Consider the following 25,474-nt stretch of genomic DNA (forward strand, 5'->3'; position numbering starts at 1 on the left):
GCATCGAGCACCAGGGTGGTCAGCGCCCTTTCTCCTCCCTGTAACGTGAGTTGTTTCATTAGCCGGGTTCCCGGGAAGTCCTCTTGCTGGGCCGCTCTCATTAGCGGGGGCAGAGGGCACAGGCAACTGGCAGGTTGTCATTGTTCTCTTTAACGAGACGGTTGGCTGGTGGGAGTGCCTTCCCTGGGCACGGTTTCCTGTGCGTTAGTGTCTGTTGCCGGCCCCCGACTATGTGGCAGGACCGCAAGGTCTCACAGATCAGGACAGTGTTGGGGGAAAGCCCATGCGGATCTGTGGAAAGGCTGAATTCCGCATAATTATTTTTTTCCACCTTCTTTTTAAATGCAGTCATATATGGCTTAATGACGGAACAAGTTCTCAGAAATGTATCCCTGGGCCATTTCATCATCGTGCAGACATCTTAGAGTCACACAAACTAAGATGACTATAGCAGCATCATTAAGTAATGGAATCTTTTTTTTTTAATCTTTTTTTTTTTTTTTTGACAGGCAGAGTGGACAGTGAGAGAGAGAGACAGAGAGAAAGGTCTTCCTTTTGCTGTTGGTTCACCCTCCAATGGCCGCCGCAGCCAGTGCGCTGCGGCCAGCGCACCGTGCTGATCCAAAGCCAGGAGCCAGGTGCTTCTCCTGGTCTCCCATGGGGTGCAGGGCCCAAGGACTTGGGCCATCCTCCACTGCACTCCCTGGCCACAGCAGAGAGCTGGCCTGGAAGAGGGGCAACCGGGACAGAATCTGGAGCCCCGACCGGGACTAGAACCCGGTGTGCCGGCGCCGCAAGGCAGAGGATTAGCCTAGTGAGCCGCGGCGCCAGCCGAGTAATGGAATCTTTTTTAAAAGATTTATTTATGTATTTGAAAGGCAGAGTTACAGAGAGAGGAGAGGCAGAGAGAGAGAGAGAGAGAGAGAGAGAGAGAGAGGTCTTCCATCTGCTGCTTCACTCTCCAGAAGGCCACAATAACCAGGGCTGGGCCAGGCTGAAGCCAGGATCCTGGAGTTTCTCCTGGTCTCCCACATGGGTGCAGGGGCCCAAGCACTTGGGCATCTTCCACTGCCTTCCCAGGCACATTAGCAGGGAGCTGGATGGAAAGTGGAGCAGCCGGGTCTTGAACCAGTGCCCTTGAACCAGTGCACTGCAGGTGGTGGCTTTACCCGCTACACCACAGTGCTGGCCCCTGGTGATATAATTGTAAGGGACCACCATAGTATGTGTGGACCACCATTGACCAGAATGTCGTAGTTGAACATGTGACTGTAGCTGCAGACATCCTACCATGAAAATAAGAAGCGTGTTCACACCTCTCACTTTCAGGATGCTAAGGCCCGGGCTGGCAGTATCCGTTGTTTGTAAGAGGATGTGCCTGGAAGGTCCCAGAAATATTTTTGATTAGCTTTGGCGTTCTGACTCCTTTCCCCATAGTCTTGCTTGTAATAATTGTTTCCATGGTTGGGCTGTCAAGCTAGGATCTAATCCGACAGCCCGGGAGGGTTAAGGGCTCCCAGATGGGGAAACATGGGGGGAAGTGGGGCCGGTGGGAGATGTGGGCTCCTGCCCCGGCTCTGCCACCAACCTGTCTCCTGCTCAGAGCTCGGCGCGTGTCCGTCTGTGAAGTGGGGGCCGTGCAGCAAACTCTCTCTGAGGTTCTTCCTGCGCTGAACTCTGCCATGTGAGCAGCAGTGTGTTAGTCTTCCAGGGCTGCTTAAACAAAGTACTGGAAGACCCCATGACTTGTTATAGAACTGCCCCCAAAGGCCGGCGCCGCGGCTCACTAGGCTAATCCTCCACCTTGCGGCGCCGGCACACCGGGTTCTTGTCTCGGTCGGGGCGCCGGATTCTGTCCCGGTTGCCCCTCTTCCAGGCCAGCTCTCTGCTGTGGCCAGGGAGTGCAGTGGAGGATGGCCCAAGTGCTTGGGCCCTGCACCCCCTGGGAGACCAGGAGAAGCACCTGGCTCCTGGCTTTAGATCAGTGCGGTGCGCCGGCTGCAGCGCACTGGCTGTGGCGGCCATTGGAGGGTGAACCAACGGCAAAAAGGAAGACCTTTCTCTCTGTCTCTCTCTCTCTATCACTGTCCATTCTGCCCGTAAAAAAAAAAAAAAAAAGAAAAACCACACAAAAACAAGGGGGAAAAAAAAAGACCTGCCCCAAAACCCGGGTCCGCTTGGCAGACACGCAGCTGACACCAGGGAAGTGGAAGAGGGAAGAGCCTGGGGCAAGGAGGCGGGCACCTGTTGCTCAATTCTCAAACTCCCAGAAGGGCTGTGGACCAGAAATCTTAGAGTGTAAGCCCAGGTCCAGGGCTCCGTGCAGGCCATGTGGGGGTCTCGGTTGGTCCACGGTATTTGTGGCTTTGCTGGGACTGGTCAGCGGTAGGAGGCCGGTGTGTCTGTCCTGAAGACGCTGTGATGACCAACTCAGCTGCAGCCCCTCCGGGCAGCCTGTGGGTAGGCTGGGTATGGCCTCGATCAAGGTTAGAGTCGGGACGGTCGCTATGGAGATGATAACTGAATTTCGAATCTTGTGAACCAGGGTTGTGCAGGGCCAGCCTCAACCTCACACCATTCCCTTTATTTAGTGAGTTAATTTTTATTCCTTTTTTTTTTTTGAGAATATATTTTATCATCTCTTTGCATTTATAACAATTCACTTCAACAATCACAGAATCCTTTTCTTCCAACGCCACAAACTGTGTTACAAATGAAAGCTGGTACCGATGCTTATCAAAATATACAAGGCATTGATGTTTCATATAAAACTTGTTAACTAGTTCCCGAAAACTTCTCTCTCTTTTTTTGGCCTGGCCTAAAATAATGTGCTATAAATATTTACAGTATTTTTTTTTCTGTTAGATGAACGTTCTTATAAACCAAAAAAAAGGGAATTTTATGGAGAGACCACATAAAACGTGAGACAGTGTCAGAGGCTCCTAGCTGTGCTAATTTTTTTTCCTTTAAATACAGTGCTGAAAACGCCAATCAAACCTTGCCACCCTAAACATTCCGTTCACATTTAAACTCCCTTTTTCTCCACGGAGTCTGTGCATCACTAGGAAACAGTGAGGGAAGGCCACTCTGCCTTGGGCCTTCTTGCAGAACGGAGGTTGGGGAAGGGCTTTGCGGAGAGGAGTTACAACCAGCACCAGGCTTGGTCTTTGGTCAGAGCAATGAGGTGACATTTTGATGCAAAACTTTGCTTGGTCAGCAGTCTTTATAATTAGTGTTTTCTGGACTTGGGATGGACTTTTAAAAGTTCTGGGTAACAGGGGCCTGCGCCATGGCGCACTAGGTTAATCCTCCGCCTGCGGCGCCGGCATCCCATATAGGTGCCGGTTCTGTCCTGGTTGCTCCTCTTCCAGTACAGCTCTCTGCTGTGGCCCGGGGGTGCAGTGGAGGATGGCCCAAGTGCTTGGCCCTGCACCCGCATGGGAGACCAGGAGAAGCACCTGGCTCCTGGCTTCGGATCGGCGCAGCGCTCTGACTGTTGCGGCCATTTGGGGGGGTGAACCAACGGAAGGAAGACCTTTCTCTCTGTTTCTCTCTCACTGTCTGTAACTCTACCTGTCAAAAAAATAAATAAAAAATATTAAAAAAAAGTTCTGGGTAACAATAGTAAGGGGAGAAAAAGAGTATGATTTTTTAAATTACATAAAAATAGCTATTTAAATATTCGTTATTACAACTATTCCATAGATCCAAGAAAATAGCCTGGCAGTAGTGAGTTAATTTTTAGGAAGGAGTTGATTTGTAATCACCAAATCAGAGGAACTGCAGCTAAGGGGTGAGGATGGGGCCCGATGAAGTCTACAGGAAAGACGTCAGGATTGGGGTTCATTTCAACTTAACCAACACAAGTTTGATGTCTTCTGGGGCTTCCGGGTCCCAAACCACGGTGCTGGCGGGGTTGGTTCTTCGGGGGGCTGTGAGGGAGGGATCGGTCAGGGCTTTCTCCGTGGCTGGTCCAGGGCTGATCGATTCCTGTTGTCTTGTGTGCGTCTCTGCCCGCCTTTCCTCCTCCATCAGGACACGGGATTCGGGCCACGCTGATGACCTCACCTGGACCGCACTGTCCCTGTAGGGACCCCGTTTCCTGCAAAGGCCACATTCTGAGGTCCTGGGGGTTAGGAGCACAGGCTGTGAATTTTTAGGGGGACACAACCCAGCCCATAACAGGGACCCTGCACACTGGCCAGCACCCTGAAAGAGGTTGCAGAATGCGAGCCCTGGCTGCCTCCTGGGCAGAGGCAGCCCCCATCACACAGAGAGGCGGGCTTTGTGTTGTGTTTTCCCTCCTATGTTTAACAAATCAAGGGTATAAAAGAATTCCTTAAATTCACTTGATGAAAGCCCTGGCTTCCGGCTGCCTGGGACTTCCCCGCCTTCCTGGTGGTGGAAATGGCAGGGGTCAGCGTGTATTCACTTCCTAGGGCTGCCGCAACCATATATGCTACAAAATGCGTCAAGTGGGCGGTCTCAGACCCCAGAAGTTTGTTCGCTCACAGATCTGGAGGGCGGAAATGTGGAACCAAGGCAGAGCCACGCCCGTGCTCGGAGGAGGCTCGGGGAGGACCATTCCTGCTCAGCTGTATCACCGTAGTCTCGGCTTCCATCCAAATATGACCTCCTCCTTCCCTCTGCGCATCCCCTGTCTTCCTCCCTTCTGTCTATTACAAGGACAGGCATCGTGGGATGATCTCATCACAGGATCTTTAATCCCATCTGCAAAGAGCGTCATAAAAACATCAGGTATCAATCACAGATACCAGAGGTTGGGATTGGAGCCTCTCTTTGGGGGCCGCTGTTCAACCCACCGCACAGGGCTTCCCCAGTGACCATGGACCGTGGGCACACGTTTCCAGTCCTGGCCCGATGGGCTTTGGAGAACCCTGAAGTCTGCTCCTGTCTTGTCTGTGGACAGTCAAGGGGTGAGCTCCCCCGGCTCCTCATGCCCCTCCCGCAGAGCCCCCTCCTCACCATCTCATCTTGTGGGGGCTCCCGGATTGCTGTTCTCATCTCCTGGGATGGTGGTGGCAGCAGGAGAGCACCCCGTCCCTGGGAGGTGCACCTGCCACCACTCTGTCCCCACAGGTGGCCCTCTCTGAGCCCCAGCTAGGCCACATGGGGTGACCCGGGTTTCTGCTCCCGCTCTGAGAGAGGAGTCTGCTTCTTGGAGTCCTGGTGCCTTCTCTGTTCCCCGAGGCCTATTTTTTTTTTTTTTTTTTGACAGGCAGAGTGGACAGTGAGAGAGAGAGACAGAGAGAAAGGTCTTCCTTTGCCGTTGGTTCACCCTCCAATGGCTGCTGCAGCTGGCGCGCTGCGGCCGGCGCACCGCGCTGATCCGATGGCAGGAGCCAGGTGTTTCTCCTGGTCTCCCATGGGGGTGCAGGGGCCCAAGCACCTGGGCCATCCTCCACTGCACTCCCGGGCCACAGCAGAGAGCTGGCCTGGAAGAGGGGCAACCGGGACAGAATCCGGAGCCCCGACTGGGACTAGAACCCGGTGTGCCGGTGCCGCAAGGCGGAGGATTAGCCTAGTGAGCCATGGCACCGGCCCCCGAGGCCTATTAAGATCTTCATAACCCCCCGAAGAACTCTTGCATTTTCAAAGTCTTGTCTCACATGGCACCAAACACTTTGAAAGGCTCCCACATTCCACATTAACTGCCTTTTCAGCATAAAATAATCAGAAAGCGTTCTATAATTTTCCTTCTGAAATTATTTGTCTCTAAGCTTATTTAATTTATGATTGGTAGTGATTTCTTGGCTGTCATTGTACATGCACAGGAATTCTCTGGAAGTGAGGAAAGCTAAGCCTCAGATTGTTTTTTGAATGCAATTAAATGTTATGAATACCAGAGTCAACAATTAACAAGATTTTATAGACAGTGAATTAAACACTTATTAATTTAGATTTCTGCAAGGTTTTTTAAATTTCTTTTGAACCAATATATTTCTGCAAGATTCTGAACTGTTCTGTAAGTCCTTAGAGAGCTCGGAGACCCGGATTTCAGGCTTTCACGCCTGCCTAGCCTCTCTTTCTGCTTCCGCAACCCCAGCCTCCGCCTGGCAGGGCGCCCCTCCTTCTGGGCTGCTGGGGTCGCCTCTGGCTGCCTTCCACGGGCTTGCTGAGGTCAGGCCTTCCTGCTCCAGCTGCGGCGCCCACCTGGACCGTCTCTCCATCCGGAGCTTTCTACACGAGAAGCTCACCGTGGATCTGTGCTTGGTTTAACGCTTGGTCCTCACCGCCTGGAGATTCTTAATAACCTTATTTTTGGACTTAGGTTTTTATCAGCAATGAAGCCTGCGCCTTGGCAGAGGAGAGATGCGGAGGCCAGGAAAAGGCTTTATATCTAAGTACCTTTAATAATGCTTTTTCGGCCGGTGCCGCAGCTCACTAGGCTAATCCTCTCTGCCTGCGGCACCAGCACCCCAGGTTCTAGTCCCTGTTGGGGCGCCAGATTCTTTCCCGGTTGCTCCTCTTCCAGTCCAGCTCTCTGCTGTGGTGTGGGAAGGCAGTGGAGGATGGCCCAAGTGCTTGGGCCCTGCACCGCATGGGAGACCAGGAGAAGCATCTGGCTCCTGGCTTCGGATCAGTGCGGTGTGCCGGCCGCAGCGCCCTGGTTGCAGCGGCCATTGCAGGGTGAACCAATGGAAAAGGAAGACCTTTCTCTCTGTCTCTCTCTCTCTCTCACTGTCCACTCTGCCTGTCAAAAAATAAATAAATAAATAAATTAATGCTTTTTCCTCCTCTCCTCTTTGAGCAAGGGGCCTTGCATTTTCATTTTGTTCCAGGGTCCAGCACATTGTGCCGTCACTCCTGCACGGTAATGGCAGTGGGTGAAGACCTGCGATGGGTCTTGGAGTTCGCAGGGAGATTGGAAGTGTGTCAGTGTCCTCTGGCTGCTGTGACAAATGACCACAGACTTAGTGGTGTAAGACAAGAAAAGGGGGCTGGTGTTGTGGTGCAGTAGGTTAAGCCACTACTTGCAAAGCCAGCATCTTCTATCGGAGCACTGGTTTGAGCCCTGGCTGCTCCATTTCTGATCCAGCTCCCTGTTAATGTGACTCGGAGTCAGCAGGTGATGCCCCAAGTACTTGGGGCCCTGCCACTCACCTGAGACCCGGATGGACGTGTTGGCTCTTGGCTTCCTCCTGGCCCAGCCTTGGCTGCTGTGTCCACTTGGGGAGTGGAAGATGGAGAGAGCAGATAGAAGATCTCTTTTGGTCTGTCCCTCTGTCTGTCTCTGTCTCTCTCTCTGCCTTTCAAATGAATAAAATAAATATTTATCAAAAAATACAAACAAGACAGATTTATTACGTTAGAGTCCTGGAGCCTTCCTGGGCTTGTGGTGGCACTGCGGGGACCTCTGCTGCCACTGTCCCATCCCCCTCACTCTGACCCCCCCCCGCTGTAAGGACCCTCGGGATTCCATCTGGGGCCCAGCCAGGTAATCCAGGCATGGATGTGAACGGGGGTGAAACAGGAGATGGATCATAGTCTCCCGGAGTTCAGGGTCCAGACTTTCTGAGGTCTCTGCAGCTTTCACCAGCGTGTACAGCAGTGTGGAGCCCAGGCTCTCCCACCTAGAACATTCTCCACTCCCACAGTCCCCTTCAGATAGGGGGCCCTGAGCCTGGCTGCATGGAACTTGTGGTCAGCTTCTCCCTCCCTCCCTCCCTCCTTCCCTCCCTCTCCCTCTCTCCCTCTCCCTCCCTCTTTCTTTCTCTCTCCCTCCCTCTTTCTCTCTCTCCCTCCCTCTTTCTCTCTCTCCCTCCCTCTTTCTCTCTCCCCCCCTCCCTCTCTCTCTCTTCCTCTCTTTCTCTCTCTCTCTTTTTCCTTCCTTCCCTCCCTCCCTCCCCCCTCCCCCAAAGAAAGGAGGTTATCTCCTGTTGATTGACACCTCAGCTCCCAGTGGTGGAAGGCATGGGTGTCCTATGAAGAGGCAGTTGATGAAGGAAAGAGCTTAATAATAAACTTTGTTTAAAATGCACACTCGACGCAATGCCCAAAGCTTCTAAATGCTGGAGGCACCGCGAGGCCAGCGTTGTATCTGTGTCGTTCACTGTCATGTGCCTCACGGAGGAAGAATGCAGTCAACGTTTGCTGAGACACGGATCATCCAATGATTTGATGTGATCCATAAAACCACGAGGGCATAGGCTCAAGATAGGCCTGAGTTTTGTGTGTGTGTGTGTGTGTTTATTGGGAAACAGTGGATTTGTCCCTTGAGGCTTGGCCCTCTGACTGCAGGATGCCAGGGTGGTTTAAGGGAACGAGACATTCTGCTGATCATGGTGACTGCAGGTGTTCCGTGAGCCCTGATTGTCGCACAGAAGGATGGCCCCTTCTCCGGAGTCTGCTGGCCTTGGTCGGCCTGGGGTCAGTCTAGAGCTTTCTGAGCTTCCTTCTCTGTAAAACGGGGCTGATGACACCCACCTGTCCAAGCTGTGAGTTCTAAAGAGGTGATGTGTGTGCAGGGGAGAGGGGTCCCAGCTTGGGCACTCCACCAGCGCTGGTTGCTTCCCTCTTTTCCTGCCCCGCCCCACACCCGGTTTATCCGCGAGTCGCCCAGGAGTGTGGACTGACTGTGGGCTCTGCTCTGAGATGCTACGCTGGCTGCGGTCAGGAGGAGTTCAGGGAGGACCTGGATTCAAATCCTGGGTCTGTGTGCTGAAAACAACAGTGTGTTAGTCTCTCTGTACATGCTGGAAGGAGCCAAGGGCCTTAAAGTCCGGGAGAAACTCAGTGGTACCCCGGAGGATTTATCATCCTGAAAAGAGTAGGGAGGGGCAGAGAGAAAAAGAGGTCCCCCAGTCATTAGTTCAGTCTCCAAATGCTTGCAACAGCTGAGGATGGGCCACGCTGGAGCCAGAAGCTCGGAACTCCGTTTGGATCTCCCAGGTTTTTTATTATTTTATTTGAAAAGTAGAGTTATAGACAGAGAGAGAGACAGAGAGAAAGGTTCTCCTTCCATTGGTCCACTCCCCAAATGGCCGCTATGGCCAGGGCTGCACCGATCCAAAGCCAGGAGCCAGGTGCTTCTTCCTGGCCTCCTATACGGGTGCAGGGCCCAAGCACTTGGGCCATCCTCCACTGCCCTCCTGGGCCACAGCAGAGAGCTGGACTGGAAGAGGAGCGACCGGGACTAGAACCCGGTGCCCATATGGGATGCCGGTGCCGCAGGCTTAGGATTAACCAAGTGAGCCACGGCACCGGCCCCCGACCTGATTACTTGAGCCATCACCTGCTGTCTCCCAGGGCGAGCATCAGTAGGAAGCTGGAGCCAGGACTCCAATCTGGGGTGCAGACATCCCAAGTGCTGGCTCAACTGCTATGCCAAACACCTGCCCCTGCCCTTGCTTATTTTTAAAATTGACACATAGTAATTATACATAAGGGGTACAGGGTGACCTGTCCATACAGTATACACTGTGACGATCAGATCAGGGTAATTGGTACCTTTGTCAACTGAAACATTGATTGTTTGGTTTGGGAACATTCAAAAGCTTCTCTAGTAGCTCTTTTGAAATAGTTATTAATTATTGTCAACCATCATTATCGCCTTGCATATTAGAAGTGATTCCTCCTGTCTAATTGCTGTACCCATCACCATCCTCCCCCTACCTTCTCAGGCTCTGGTAACCACTCTTCATCAGGGACCCCGTTTCCATGCAGGGGTGGGTGGGCAGATGGGAGTAGGTTGAGCAGGGGCGCTGGAGGAGACGGCATTGAGCCCGGGCTGTGGAGGGTAAGGGGCTTCTGGTCTCAGGGCCCGGCAGGCAAAGGGCTGTTCACAGAAACAGTATATGAGGAGCTACCGGTGGGTGGGCGTGTCGGCTGGGCAGGGGGCAACGCACCATCAGCCTGGCCTTGCCCGAGGGCCCAAGGAGAACACTGGGGGACAAACCAGAGACGGTTTGGCTGGAACCAGGTCATGGGAAGCCTTGAATTCCAGGCTGGGGAATTTGAACTTTGTGCAGAAGGCCCTGGGGGTGGGGGGTGGGGGGTGGGGAAGGGTGGGCCTGGGGGTCTCTGAGCTGTGCTTCAGGCTGGTTGTGGTGTCTGGGGCAGACCAGACAGGACCCAGGGCAGCTGTCCAGGGACTGAATCTTCCGAGGCAGAGAAAGGGCTGGGCAGGAGAGGCCTTTTGTGGATAGTTTAAAAAAAAACGAAAGTCTGTGATTTCTGAATGTGTGCAAAAGTGGAAAAACTGAACACGCGCGCTGTGCCCAGGCCCGGCGTCAGCAGCGAGATCTCTGCCCCGTCACTTCTTCCATCCTACCAAAAAGCACCTCCTTCAAGCCCGTTACGGGTGTGTGGGGGGGGCTGCGGCCTTTTGCACGGCGACTGTAGTGACTTCTGGGACTCCCTCTGACCTGGGGGAGTCTTGAGGGCAAGCCGCCCCTCCCCACCCCAAGTCGGGGGCCGTGCCGTCTTCTCTCCCTGACACAGCGTGGGGATATGGTGTGGCTGTCCGTGTCCCGGGCAGGAGGGGCGTGTCTCGTGGCACCCTGCCATCCGTGGCCGCTGTGGACGGGGGTTCTCTTTCCGCCGGGGTAGCCACTTGCCAGACGGGACGCACCGTGACTGTGTCTTTAGCCAAGTGTGTTCCAGACACCACACGGGGTGTCCTTATTCTAATGAAATTCAAACGTAGCCAGGCATCCTCTTTTTATTGGATTTCCTGTTGTTTTGGGTGAAATCTAGCCTATCCTCTCTGGCCTTCTCGCCAAGCCCTTGACCCAGGGGAGGGCTTCCCCAAGGGTGGCTCCTGGCTCCAAACACCTAATCTTGGACGCGCCCACAACTGGGTGGGGGAAGGGAGGTTGCCAGCGCCCTGCGTTTGACTTCCTGCTGGGGGTTTGAGGGCCTCTGGCCGAGGGAGTGACGCTGATGGAGCCATCACTTGTCCCCCTCCCGTCTGCCCCCAACACCTCGCCCCTCCCCCAGCACAGCCCGCCCCACTGCGCTCTCAGGGTACGGAGCGGGGATGCCAGAGGTGCGGATACAAAGGGCTCTCCCCTGGGGTGTCGGCGGCCCCTCCCGCGGGGCTCCGTGCCGCCCGCCCGGGCCCGCTCCCGAGCCCGCAGTGGCTGTGAACCAGAGAATCTTCTCCGGGCGGGCGGGATCCGCCGGCGGCGGCGGCGGCGGCGGCGGGGCGGGCGGGGCCTGGCGGCCGAGGGCCACGTGTGCCGGGAGGGAAGCAGGAAGTGACCGCGGGAGCGCAGCCGGCCGGCGAGCGGGAGCCGGGGCCGATGCGAGTGCAGTGGGGGCTGGCCAGGGCACCCCAGTGAGTCGGCTTTTCTCTCCTTCCGCGCCTGTGGTTGGGCTGGGGGCCCGGGGTCCGGGGCCACCGGGGCTCGGAGAGGCAGCTCCCTGGCACCCACCGTGTGAGCAGGGTTTGCAGCAGCGGCCGAGGCTTTGGCAGGTGGCAGAGGAGGGGGGGTGCCCCTCTCCAGCGTGAGCCCGAGGGCGGTCACGTGCCTTCGGGTCACAGCTCTGGGCCGGGGACCCTCCTCCTTCATCCCCTCCCTGTGGGTGTGGGGGCTCCCGGGCTCCCTGGGAGCAGAGGTCGGTGCAGCTGGGGCTGCTCCGGGGCCCCTCCCACTCTTGAACCTGGCGGGGCCTCTGGTTACCCTGGGGCCGGTCTGGCCTGTCTGAGGTCCTGCGGCTCTAAGCCTTTCCCAGGGCCCAGCACCGCACTGTGGTGAATGGGGTATGCTGGGGAAACTCTCCCTGGGGTCTGTCCGGACCTGTGTCTGGATCTGGCTCCCGGCCCCCCACCCCCGAGCCTGCAGTCAGGGCTGGGCAGCCCCCAGCTCTGGAAGCTGACTCTTTGGTAGTGGAGCAACAGGTTTAAAAGGGGGAGGGAAAAAACAACCCGCACGGAGGAATCCCATGTCCCGTGGGGATGGCTGTGCCGCGTGTGGGGCGGCGTTGGTAGCCACGGTGTGCAGGGATAACTCAGCCGCTCACCCACGAGGAGGTCGGGCCCAGCTGGGAGCTGCTTAGGAGGGGCAGTGCCTGCCGGTCCTTGCCTGGGCACTGCTGGTCTCCTGTTAGAGAGAAGAAAGGTGTGTTCTCTCGGGACTCCTCCGAGAACTCCTGGGGCTCTGCCTGCCAGTGCCCCCCAGGGCAGGAGACCTCACTCGCTGACCTCGTGCCAGCCTCAGCCCGGTGCTTTCCACACTTCAGCCTAGGAATCACCTGTAGTCCTGCGGCGGACCTGTGGGCTTCAGGGGGAACTAACTCTGCCACGCTCTGAGTAGTGAGGGAGTTGTGTTTTTTAAGATTTTAAAAATTTATTTGAAGCCGGAGCCGTGGCTCAATAGGCTAATCCTCCACCTAGCGGCGCCGGCACACCGGGTTCTAGTCCCGGCCGGTGCGCAGGATTCAGTCCCGGTTGCCCCTCTTCCAGGCCAGCTCTCTGCTGTGGCCAGGGAGTGCAGTGGAGGATGGCCCAAGTGCTTGGGCCCTGCACCCCATGGGAGACCAGGAGAAGCACCTGGCTCCTGCCATCGGATCAGCACGGTGCGCCAGCCGCAGCGCGCCAGCCGTGGCGGCCACTGGAAGGTGAACCAACAGCAAAAAGGAAGACCTTTCTCTCTGTCTCTCTCTCTCACTGTCCACTCTGCCTGTCAAAAAAAAAATTTTTATTTGAAAGGCAGAATTGCAGAGAGAGGATAGGGGAGAGAGAAAGGAAGAGAGAGATCTGGTCTTCCGTCTGCTGGCTCACTGCCCAGTGGCCAGAGTTGGGCCAGGCTGAAGCCAGGAGCCTGGAACTCCATCTGGGTCTCCCACGTGGGTGGCTGGGACCCAAGTACCTGGGCCGTCCACTGCTTTCCCAGTCGCGTTAGCAGGGAGCTGGATCAGAAGTGGAGCTGCCGGGACTCGAATCCAGGCTTCTGTAGGATGCCGGTGTCACAGGTGGCACCTGCTACACCGCAGCGCTATGCTCACATCTCAGGTTTTCCAACACAGGATAAGCCGGGGCTCACCTGGGCATCTTGGGGCTCATCTTCATCTGTCTGGACCGACAACCTTCGCTGGGTTTGAACTTGACCGTGTTGCCAAGCCCCTTGGCATAAAGGCCCGTCTGCCCTCCGCAATGGTTTGCTTTCAGGGACATCAGAGGCGGCATCTTCAGCTGTTGATCTGCAGGCCCAGGGCTGCTGGCTCCTCAGCTCTGGGGCCTGGCAGGGCCGAGCCCAGTGGGGTTGTGTCCAGCCCTGCGCGCGCTGGAAGGCCACAGGGGAACTGAATGAGGCCTTTGAGACCAGGTCCCGAGCCCGAGTGTTTGCGTACCAGAACACAGAGCTCTTCAGCCACCGGCTCTCTCTGCCTGGTAACTTTCCACAGGGAGAGACCCGACCCCCTGGCGCTTCAGAGCTAGAATTTTCAACACGTTGAAGTCTGCAGGAGGTTCCTCTGTGTTGGGGGGGGGGTGGCTGAGATGAGGGATGGGCGCTTCCCTTTCTTGTCCTGGTGGGTGGGCCGCGGTCTCGCTTCCCTGTGCTGAGCTGGCCAGGAGAAATGCCATTCACGGACTTGTTTCCTTGTCCTTGCTGATGGCCCTGCCCAGGTAAGCTGGCCCTTTTCAGCCCAGCAAATATTTTTTCAGGTGTTACAGAGCCCTCTTTTGTAGGGTTGTCAAATGTGAAAAAGTACTGGCCCTGTCTCAGGCAGCCAAGGCTTTGACCACACACGGAGAGCCCCAAAGGTGTGCACCAGGGTGGGAGTGGGGGAGATCGGGAAAGCCTGCGTTGGCAGCAGGTGAGCCACAGGGGATGCTCTGGGCTCTGGCAGCTGGAGGTGTGGAAGCAGAGTGTTCCAGGAGAGACCGGCTGGGGCCGGTGGAAGGTGCCATAAAGAATTCAGTGGCCCTGGCGATCAGGACCCAGGTAGGGCAGGCATAAGGGAGAGACGGGAGCTTGGAAAGTCGGTGAGACTATGGAAGGGCAGTTGGTGGGGTTGGCCCTTTGGCCAGCTGTGGGAGCTGCCACCGGGAGCTAGTGCAGGTGTGATGGGTGTTAGAGGGAAGGGCTTTGGAGAAGACTGGACAGAGGACAGGCAGGGGCAGGTAGGAGAGGCAGGATGTGCAGGGAAGACTGGCTCAGACCCCGGGGGTGCCGCCTTCCTCCAGGCTGGCTCAGCACTGCCTTCTTTGGAACTGCTTTTCCATTGTGCAGCCTCCCCTGCCGTCTCTCTCTAGGGGTCCTTTCAGAGTTAGATAGTCTCTAATGCCCCAGGGACTGCTTGTGCCAGGCAGTGGAGGCACGCTGGGGTGTCCAGGCCGGACGGCGCAAGCCGCCAAGCCAGATGGAGGTGAGCTCAGGCAGGGGGGGCGTCCGATGCGCCAGGGCACGCGCGTGGTGCCGAAAGGGACCCGTGGCAGCTGACCCTCTCGCTCCTCTGCACACAGCTGTATCCGGCATGCTCCACGGCCACGGCGCCGTGTCCCAGGCCTTGCTGGGCACCTTCTTTACCTGGGGGATGACGGCGGCAGGGGCGGCCCTCGTGTTCGTGTTCTCCAGTGGACAGGTGAGTTGCCTTGCTTCGGTTCTGGAAGATCGTGGGGACTCTTGCCAAGCTCTGAACCCACCCCGCGCCATGGGGCAGGTGTGCAGACCCTTTAGTGCCCCTGGCTAAAGGCCAGGCTAAAGGCCTGGCGGTGGGGTTGTCTGCCGGCTTCTTGTTTGCCGCCCTCTCCCTGCCTGGCTGGGAGGACGGGGGTCTGGTGTCCCCTCGTGCGTCTGACAACCCGACTTGGAGGGAATAAGAATGCCGAGCCCGTTGTTCAGCTCCCTGAGCCCCGCTGCCTGATTTCTGCCCTCTGCCTGCTTTCTTGCACAGTGGGTACTCCTGCTTCTCTGTGCATGGCTGACAGAGAACATGGGTTTCAGATGTACCTGACCTCTCCTGTGGCCTTGAGTTCGCCCCTTTGCCTTTTACCCCATCTCCTGGACCTTTCATCTCCCTACCCTTGGAATGAATGCAGCAAGACCCACCTCCCTGTCCCCCTGCAGACCCCCACACCTGCCAACCCCAACCCTCATGTATCCTCTACAGACCCACTTAGCTGTACCACCCCCTCACTCACTGCATACCCCACATACTAGCCCACCCTCCCTGCACCCCTGTGTCCCTGCACCACATTTCTGTACCCCGCTTAGACCCACCACACTCCCTACCCTGGCGTAACCCACACCCCACATCTGTACACTGGGGACTTCCCTCTTCTCCAGCCCCGAGCTCCCTCAGTCCGCAGGCCCAGAGCCACCCATGGGATGAGGGCACAGTCCCTGTGCTGTTTACCACCATAATCATAGAAACTGTAGGAGCGGCACAGGGATAAGTGAAGATCTGTTTCGACACGCCCTGAGACGGATCTGGACACACAGACACGTCAAGAAGTCGGCAGGCAGGCCCTCTCGTGTCAGAGACGGCACTGCAGGCATAGATCTCAGTGCTTAGACCCCTACCTCCCGCAGCGCACTGTCCCCGTTCCCTCCCATCCCTGGGGAGTCTCAGAGCCGACTCGTCCGCTCAGGCACTTTGGAACGCAGAGCACAGAACCTGGAATCACAGGTTCCCCGGATCTGGGCGTGCAGCCTGGAGAAGTCCAGTTCGCGGAGACAGAGTGGGGTGGTTGCCAGCCCGGCAGGAGAGCAGTGAGAAAGGAGGTGGTGGTGAATGGGTGTAGAGTTTCACTTGTGCAGACTGGCCGACTTCACCGCAGCGCTCCGCCGGCTGGCACGGTGTGCGGGAATGCCCTTCTGCCCAAAGGCTGAAGAACGGCCCGTTCCGTACACCCCGCGTGGGGTTTGCCTGTTCAGCTGTCCATGGCCACCAACAATGCTGCTTTTGAAATGCAAGGTGCGCAGAGACAAGTGCCTGTTTGATGAACATGAGGCTTATTTATTTCTCACAAATACCTGTGGAGTTAGTGCCCAGAGCAAGCGACAGAACCTTGTAGCCACTTCCTGCCGTCTCCTCAGCTCCCTTCTAGAACCTGCCCTGACCCTCAGCCTCCTCCCGACTTCCGTCTGTCTGTGTTTGTCCTTTCTTTGGATGGAGTAAGCATGTAGGATGTGCTGGTCTCTGCCTGGCTGATTTCACCCTGTTCATTTTCCCGGTTATTCCATGCCCCTGCCTGCTTGTGAGATGTGTGTGCGCATTTGCCACGTGGTATTCTGTTATATGACCATTTCTTTTTATTAAATGTATTTTCACTTATTTGAAAGAGTGAGTGAGAATGACAGAGAGAGAAGGAGAAGGAGGGCAGAGAGAGAGAGAGAGAATGAATGAATGAATGAATGTTTCCCATTTCCTAGTTCACTTCCCAAATGCCCAAAACAGGGCTGGGCCACACTGAAGCCAGGAGTCTGGGGCTCCACCCTGGTCTCCCACTTGGCAGCAGGGATACCTGAACCATCGTCTGCTGCCTTCCCAGCATGCATTAGCAGGAAGCTGGACTGGACGCGGAGGAGTCAGGACTTGAACTGGTGCTCTGATATTGCTTGTAGGCCTCCCAAGTAGTGGCTTAACCTGCTGCACCGAAACGCAGGCCCCTGTGTGGCTGTCTCTTTTTTATTTTTTTAAGATTTATTTATTTACTTGACAGAGTTACAAAGAGAGGAGAGGCAGAGAGAGAGGTCCTCCAGTCCTCCATCTGATGGTTCACTCCCCAATTGGCTGCAACAGCTGGAGCTGTGCCAATCCGAAGCCAGGAGCCAGGAACCAGCTCCAGGTCTCCCACGTGGGTGCAAGGTCCCAAGGACTTGGGCCATCTTCTACTGCTTTCCCAGGCCATAGCAGAGAGCTGGATGGGAAGTGGAGCAGCCGGGTCTCGAACCAGCGCCCATATGTGATGCTGGCACTTCAGGCCAGGGCGTTAACCCACTGCACCGAAACGCAGGCCCCTGTGTGGCCGTCTTGACCGCAGTTAAGGTGTCCACTCTAACAGCTCACTTAGACTGCACCTGCAGGCCCCTTGAGTGTGTGCTTTTGCTTTGCAATAAGTCTTAGTCCTCTGTCCTCGTGACCGGGGCGGGGATGCCCATTCTACCGTTGGTGGGAATTTGGGTCGTTCTGAGTTTTGGGCTCTCACAAATCATTCTGCTGCGCACACTTCTGTGTGTGCGTTTGGTGAGCCCAAGCCTGCGTGTCCATTGTTGCTCAAAAGTGGCGTGGGCTGTGGTCACCCTCACTGGTGCCATCATATGTTTTCCAGAGCGGTTGCGCCAGTTTGCATCCCCACCCGTGTGAGGGTCTTGGTTGTTCCAGGAAGCTCCGTGGCAGTGCCTGGTCATTTCCACCAAGAGGTGGAGAAGACCAGCTACTTCCTGAAGGTTTATACCTGTGATTTTCAGGAAGCTAGAGCCGGGTCAGAGACAACACACGGGTCAGTCAAGCCCAGCACGTGGGAAGAATGGAAGTTTAAAAAAAATCTGACCCTCCCCTCCTTCCCCTCCTTCCCCCGCCCCCCCCCCCCCCCCCCCGGCTCTGACCCCATTGTAAAAACTCGAGTTGACAAGCTCGGTGGGCCAGGCCTGTGGTCTCCTCTGGTCGCAGGACGCCTCATCTGTGGTCATTAGAAACTGAAGCGTCTCGTTTTCATTTTCAGAGGCGGATCCTAGATGGAAGCCTTGGCTTTGCTGCAGGGGTAAGTAGCACACGGCACGAGAAATGTCTAACGGAGACACGTCTGTTCTGGCGTTTCTCTGCCAAGGGCCCTCCCCGGCCTCTGCCCATGTGACCCGCTGTGTCGCCGTGTGCTCTCCAGAGGAGGACAGCCCCCTGAGGTCCCAGCCGTTTCGTTTCCCCGCGTGCTGAATGCTCCTGCTTACGTGAGGGCAGGAGGCTTCCGGGCAGCGCTGTAGGACTCGTGAAATGAGAAATGAGAGGCTGAGCAGGGCTGCCCGCGCAGAGTTAGCACTCACTGAATATTCTCTTGTCTTCCCCCGTAAAAGACTTTTTATTATAGACATGTTTTTTTTAAGATTTATTTATAGCCAGCGCTGCGGCTCACTAGGCTAATCCTCCGCCTTGCGGCGCCGGCACACCGGGTTCTAGTCCTGGTCGGGGCACCGGATTCTGTCCCGGTTGCCCCTCTTCCAGGCCAGCTCTCTGCTGTGGCCCGGGAGTGCAGTGGAGGATGGCCCAAGTGCTTGGGCCCTGCACCCCATGGGAGACCAGGAGAAGCACCTGGCTCCTGCCATCGGATCAGTGCAGTACGCCGGCGGCGGCAGCCGTTGGAGGGTGAACCTATGGCAAAGGAAGACCTTTCTCTCTGTCTCTCTCTCTCTCTCACTGTCCACTCTGCCTGTCAAAAAAAAAAAAAAAGATTTATTTATTTATTTGAAAGTCAGAGTTACACAGAGAGAGGAGAGGCAGAGAGAGAGCGAGAGCGAGAGAGAGAGGTCTTCCATCCAATGGTTCACTCCCTAGTAGGCCTCCACAGCTGGAGCTGAGCCAATCCTTAGCCAGGAGCTAGGAGCTTCTTTCGGGTCTCCCACGTGGGTGCAGGGGCCCAAGGACTTGGGCCATCTGCTGCTGCTTTCCCAGGCCATAGCAGAGAGCTGGATAGAAAGTACAGCAGCCGGGACTCGAACTGGCACCCATACGGGATGTTGGCACTGCAGGCCAGGGTGTTAACCCGCTGGGCCACAGCACCGGCCCCTATAGACATGTTTAAACAAGTGGAGAGAATCCTCTGGTGCATCCCAGGTTCCCCTCATTCAGCTGCAATCATGAAATATTTATTTATTTGAAAGAGAGAGAGAGGGAGGGAGAGAGAGAGGGAGAGAGGAAGTGTCCTGCATGCACTCATTCGCTCTCTGCTGTCCATAACAGCTGGAGTAGGGCCAGGCTGGAGCCTGGAGACTGGAACTAGATCCGGGTCTCTCACATGTGTGGCAGGAAGCCAGGTACTGAGCCGTCATCAGCAGCCTCCCCGGGCGCACAGTGGAAGGGGGACTTGGCCGCAGCCACTCTGACATGGGATAAGGGTGTCCCCAGAGGCCTGTCAACCGTCACACCAGACTCCTGCCCAGCCGGCTGCCTTCATTCTTGGCATTTCCCTGCGTTCATTGTGTTTGTCGCCTTCCAGTCTTCTCAGGGGGCTGTCATAGTGTGTAAAAGCAGATCCTGGACATCGTGTTTTGTCTTCTGTAAGTTTAATACACATCCTAAATGCTGTGACTTTAAAAAAAAAATAATCACCACGTTAGTGTCATGCCTAACAAGATTAACACAATTGCTTCTTATGATCCAACGCCCAATATGCGTTTGAATTTCCACCCCATTTTCAGAGGGGTCCTCTAGGGTGGCTTTGCCAGAATCCAGATACAAACAGGATTTTCACGCTGAGTCTGTTTGCTGGTTGTTTACCTTTATTGCATTCTTCAGCAGTCCTGTTGGCTTTTCACACCAGTCATTGGTCGGAGGACCACGGTCACTTGTGTCTAGAATGTTCCGCAGGCTGCATTGGCTGATTGCTTCCTGCTGGTGCTGTATAACTCATTCCACGGTCCTGCGCAGCTCCTGGAAGCTGGGAGTTGGAGCAGGAGTGTTGGTTCGTTCAGATTTCACTTCTCAGGCATGGCTGTGTCGTAGCGTGAATTCCAGTGCGTCAATTCTGGCAGAAGGCACATGCCACGTGCCCCCCCCCCCCCCCCATTTAAAATGTTTATTTATTTGAGAGGCAGAGAAATAGAGAAAGGCAGAGCTCCTCCCTGCTGGGTCACTTCGCGGTGAGCCTGTAACGGCTGGGGCTGAGTGGGGCCAAAGCCGAGGCCAGCAGCTCAGTCCAGGTCTCCCGTGTGGGTGACAGGAGCCCCCCAGGGTCGGCATTTGCAGGCAGCAGGAGTCAGGAGGGAGGGGGGTGTGGAAGGCAGGCGGCGCCGTGTCACGTGGGTCTCCTGCCTGGAGGCCAGACGCCCGCCCCTGTGGTTTTGCATTTTAGTTGCTCAGGGTTTGGTTGTTTTCCTGCTTTTGTGGTCTGGTGAGCTGGAAGGGCTGGTGTGGGAGAAGGGCCTCCCCGCAGCCAACCAGGTGGGCAGCTGTGTCGTGGGGGCCTTTGTTCCTCCAGGAGAAGGCGGGCAGCGCGCGGTCTGCTGCACTGAGGGCGAGGGCGTTAACAAGCCAGTGCCTGTGTTCTCTCTCCTAAAGCAGCTCTGCGGAAGAATGTTCTGGAAGTTGCTTCTCCCTTCCCGTCTCCCCTTGCACAGGTGCCCTCTCCCACCTTGCACAAGGAAGGCACTCTCTCGCCTGTTCCTTGTCTCTGGGTGGCGACATTTCCAGAGGAGAGGGGCCCTTGGAACGTTAGTGCCCCTGTGCAGGAGGTGAAGGATCCTAAGCACCAATTGGCCAGGGCAATGCCTTGAGCATTTCAGGGGCGGCCCGGACTCTGAAGGTGGCGCTAGCCCGATTGTTAGCAGCACGCTTTGACGGCTTCAGAGTCACTTTCCGTGAATGACCACTCCGGGATTCGGGCCCTGCTTGTGACGGAATACTTCAAAGAATAGAATTGTAGTATTGTTTTTTTTTTTTTTTTTTTTTTTTATTTGACAGAGTTAGACAGTGAAGAGACAGAGAAAGGTCTTCCTTCCCTTGGTTCACCCCCCAAATGGCTGCCACAGCCAGCGCTGCGCTGATCCGAAGCCAGGAGCCAGGTGCTTCTCCTGGTCTCCCATGGGGTGCAGGGCCCAAGCACTTGGGTCATCCTCCACTGCACTCCCTGGCCACAGCAGAGAGCTAGCCTGGAAGAGGAGCAACCGGGACTAGAACCCAGCACCCATATGGGATGCTGGTGCCGCAGGTGGAGGATTGACCAAGTGAGCCACGGCTGGCCTCCCAGAATTACAGTATTGTAACACAGTATCTTCCCTCCCCACCTCATCCATGAAAATATAATTTCTCTTTGTATATGGTAATAAAAAGAAAAATAGGATTAAAGTTAGTGCTTAGCCATGTCTTGTTCTAGCAGTGACTACTGAATTATCCACTGGTAGATGAATGACTTGAAAAAACACAAGAAAAAAGCCCTTGTTGAGTGGGACAAATTTATTTTTAGGAATAGTTTACTTCCTAATGTCTAATAATTGTATACCTTGAGTTTGTGTTGCTGTGAATCTCTGCTCTGCGAGTAACAGTCGTAGTGGGAAATCAATCCAGGAAATTAGTGTTTAAGCATTTACAGCCCCAAGCTCACAGGAAGTCTTTAAAAATTAGATTGAAATGTATATGGATACTTACGCGGTGGAGAAGTATGATGATGAAATCAATAATGAGATTGTCTAGCATGAACTGTAAGTTGCTTTAGGATAAAATTCCATGGAGAGAGATCATTGAAATATAAGCCAATGAGGAAAAAAAAAGAAATGATATAATTGTTAGCTCTCAAAGGATTTCCTCGCGATGCATTTATTTTCTTGTAGGCAGAATTTAACACAGAAACAGCAGAGTGTGTAGAAGACGTGCTGCTTAGTTTATGTGTCCTATTTTTGAGGTGGATAATGACAGGAATACAATGCCCGTGATATTTAAATTCTGGATATATTGAAGACTGATGAGAGCGTCGTTTAAACCAGTCGGTATTTGGATGCTGGAAATCACAGCTTTTGCAAGTGTTCAGACTTCAGGTGAACGCGTTTTACATGTCGGCTTACACGCGAGTGCAGGGGACTTAGTTTTTCAAAGTCCGAAGGGCTCCCTTCTGCGCTGTGTTGCGTCTGCTGCTGACCTGGGAGGCCTCTGGTCCAAAGCTGCTGCAGGGGTGGGCGCTGTGGCACAGTGGGTTAAGCCACCGCTTGGGATGCCTGAAGCCCTCAGAGTGTCTGGGGCTGAGTCCTCTCTGCTTCGGATCCAGCTTCCTCCTCCGCACCTGGGAGGCAGCGGTGAAGGCCCAGGTACTTGAGTACCTGCCTCCCACGTGGAAAGCCCCAATGGAGTTCCTGGTTCCTGGCTTCAGCCTGGCCCGGCCCCACTACTGGGGCATTGGGGAGTGAAGCAGCAGATGGAAGATCTCTGTGTTTTTCTGTTGCTGTGCCTTTCAAACAGATAAAAATGCATCAATGAACATTGAAAACACCATTGCAAGATTTATGTAGCAAAAGAAAATAAACCAGTGAAACAGGGAGGGAAGCCAGCAAAGCAGTGTGGAACTATCTTCAGGATGTGTGAGAAGGAATTTCAGAAGGTTACAACATGGAGACTGAAGATACAGTTTCCTCAACAACAAAGACGAAACCACGAGGTCAGTTTGCTAGTGTGTTTCCTTAACGGTGAAGGTGTAAAATAGATCCAGTTACGATCTTTGAAGCCATTGGCAGCGGAAGGGTGTCTGAAAGTTACGTGTGTGTCGACCAGAACACCAGCCGTTTGCTGCTCAGCATGGTCTTGAATGGGGGCTGCTGGTTCAGAGGAGTCCTGGCAGGTCCCAGGAAACACAGAGCACAGTAGAACAGGACGTGGCCGGTGGTCGGAGCTCAGATCCAGGGACCTCAGCGACACTGATGGCCAGGGGTGGGTGCTCGTACATGCTCCCAGGTGAGGGAGGGGCAGCGCACAGGCGGCACGAGCTCTTACAACTGCTATGAACTTTCTTTTTAAAGATTTATTTATTTACTTGAAAGTCAGAGTTACACAGAGAGGGAAAGAGGCACAGACAGAGAGAGAGAGAGAGAGAGAGAGAGGTCTTCCATCTGCTGGCTCACTCCCCAGATGGCCACAATGGCTGGAGCTGCGCCTATCCGAAGCCAGGAGCCAGGAGCTTCCTCTGGGTCTTCCCATGTGAGTGCAGGGGCCCAAGGACTCGGGCCATCTTCTACTGCTTTCCCAGGCCATAGCAGAGAGCTGGATCGGAAGTGGAGCAGCTGGGTCTTGAACCGGTGCCCATATGGGATGCCGGCACCGCAGGTGGCAGCTTTACCCGCTGTGCCACAGCACCGGCCCACAACTGCTGTGGACTTTCAGAGTCATGGGTGAATCTTCGGAGCAGCGGCACTTGCTTGTTTTTTTCATGGGGTGACTGACATGGCAGACCTGCCGGCTCACACGGTGGTTCTAACCCAGGGCTGGTTTTGCCTCCTAGGAGCCAGCTGGCATGTTTGGCTGTCCCAGCCTGGTGGGTAGAGGCTGGGAAGCCACTAAGCATCCTCTGATGCTCGGGGCAGGATGTGGCGCGGCCACGAAGGATTCTCTAGCCCCACGTGTCGGCAGGGCTGAGGCCGAGAAACCCTGGCCTGGGCCTGGATCACCTCTGGCCGCAGCGTGGAGTTGTAAACATTCAGATGGCAACTTTTTTATTTTTTCTTTTAAAGTGACAGTCTGCTCGCCTCTGCCCCTCAATCTTCAGAGGTCGCCCCCACCAGTGCCGAGTGTGCGTCCTCGGTGCACAGCCATAGTATCAGCACAGGGCGGTGCGCCGCGGTGCCAGGCACCCGAAGGGCTTTGCCTCCTCACCCCAGCTCTGAGAAGCTTGGCATACACGTGGTGGAAAAGGCAGCGCGGTGGGGGCTACACAGCACCCACCGCACGTGTCGCGTGGTTTTGCATGCCACTGTTTGTGCGCACATGTATGTGTGTGCAGAATGCTACCATCCCCCCAAACAAGGCTTTCTGTGCGATTCCTGGGACAAAGGATAAGAGCATTTTAAAAATGCCAAGCAATCTACTTCATAGGTTTTTTTCCCCCCTCATTAGCAGGGCCTTGGATGTGTGAATCCTATCTTCTTAAATGACTCTTCTTGGCATTTGCCTAATTTTCTCTTAACTCCTTAAAATCACTCTCCAAGTTTCCTTGTCATCATTTTCTTAACACTTGTTTCTGGCCATGATTTTTTTTTTTTTGCCTGAGGTATGAACTTAATAGGGAGAACTGTTACCATTAAAAGAAAAATAATTCCTTATTAGAATACTAGCGTAATATAGCTTAAAAGCTGAAAAAGATCTTGGGTAATTATAAAGCCCAGCATTTAATGAATCCTAAGTAGGTACACGACCTCCATCGTCTAATTGAACTTTCACAGCTGTTCTCGGAGGTGTGCAAGCCCCACCCCCCGCCCCCGCCCCGCAGGCCCAGTGAGCGTGAGTGAGTTGCTCACTATTGCACAGGGGGCCGAGCCCGGATTTGAACCTGCAGTCAGACTGCAGCACTCCCAGTCCTGGGCTGCCTAGCTGCCGTCCGGTCTAGCTGCCTCTGCTTAGAGACAGAGATAAGTCCCAGGAGAGTGAGTTACCGAACAGTGGCAGAGCTCGGAGCAAACCCAGCAGAGGCTGGGGCCAGGCTCCTCTCTGGACCCCGGGTCACTCTGCTGAGAGAGAGGACGTGGGCCTGGCCAGGGCACCGACAGCTTCTTGGCCCTCCAGTGCCTAAAGGGGTAAGGTGTGGCAAAGGCTTGTACCAGCGTTGCGAGGTGGGTCGGTTAGGTTTCGGTTCATCTGCTCAGGGGCTACGATTTCACGCTGAGCTTCTCATGTTGACCGAAGATCTTTTCTCATGAGTGTGGCTGAGCGTGGGGCCTCGCCGTCTTCATCATCATCGTCTGCCCCGGATGTGGCGTGTGTCTCTGGTGATGGCTTGAACCAGCGAGGGATCTCCACACCAGTGCGTGTTCCGCCCCAAGGAGGAAGCAGTTATGTGGAGTCGCCGTGGCCCGGGGAGAAACTTCACTTCTAGGCGATTTAATACCCATTATCCCACAGGGAGCTGGTCTCTGGCGGAAGGCCGTTTCCTTAAGGAGACTGGCGGGCCGGCTTTGGGGCTGCAGGTGGTGAGCCACGTGTGCCCCACGCGACCGGCTCTCTGTTGGGAGTTAACGATGCTTTCTAGGCATGGCCCTGCGTCTGGAGGGGTCATGGGGAGCAGCTGTTTCCCATTTCCGTGGAGAACTGGGTGGGAGAAGGGGACTTCTGCTGCAGCTTGATGGCGCGGGGAGGTTTATCCGCCCCCCCCCCCCCCCGTAAAGAGCAGAGGTGGAGGGCCCAGGAGAGGGAGGGGCTGCAGGAGTGGCTCTCCCGCGATCCCACTCTAAACCGTGGGCTGTGCGGGTCCTGGAGTGGGGGAAGTAACTGCTGCTTCCTTTTTCCCTATCACGCGAGAGGGACCGAGCCTAGTGGAGACTTTTCACGGAGCTGGAAGGTGCGGGCTCTTGGACCACAGTGAGATGGGCGGGACCACAGTGCCACAGGATGCCGTGGAAGGAAGGAGGACGCTCTTGGGCCCTGCTGAGACCCTCTCCAAGGTCACTGCCATCGTCTGCTTCTCTGAGCTGAGACTTTCCCCCTCCGGAGGCGGGGGAACACGAAGAGCCCTTGGGGATGGCAGCCTCCCTGGCATGAGGGACAGGGCCAGAGAATGCTGGGTGCGATGACCAGGGATGTGGCGCTGGTTGTCTGTCTCAGGGCTAAGGTGCCTGTAGGGAGGCACCCAGCGAGGAGACCGAGAGGTGTGTGAGTG

The 25,474-nt window shown here is 55.3% G+C and overlaps 1 protein-coding gene across 12 annotated transcripts in view; it reads left to right on the forward strand.

Annotated features, from left to right (window-relative positions):
• SLC39A11 (solute carrier family 39 member 11) overlaps window positions 1-25,474 on the forward strand; it is a 444,641-nt gene that overhangs the window by 67,854 nt on the left and 351,313 nt on the right. For 10 of the 12 annotated variants that reach the window (XM_070060377.1, XM_070060378.1, XM_002719501.5 and 7 more), the window contains exons 1-3: window positions 11,182-11,302; window positions 14,435-14,553; window positions 17,639-17,677. In XM_070060377.1, the coding sequence (XP_069916478.1) occupies window positions 14,446-14,553; window positions 17,639-17,677 (147 nt within the window). In that variant the 5' untranslated portion in view covers window positions 11,182-11,302; window positions 14,435-14,445. Of the gene's footprint in view, window positions 1-11,181; window positions 11,303-14,434; window positions 14,554-17,638; window positions 17,678-25,474 lie in introns of those variants that run through there. The other 2 variants (XM_070060380.1, XM_051825151.2) reach the window with 1 other exon arrangement.

This window comes from Oryctolagus cuniculus, chromosome 17 (assembly GCF_964237555.1).
Source record: "Oryctolagus cuniculus chromosome 17, mOryCun1.1, whole genome shotgun sequence".
Classification (NCBI taxonomy): Eukaryota; Metazoa; Chordata; class Mammalia; order Lagomorpha; family Leporidae; genus Oryctolagus; species Oryctolagus cuniculus.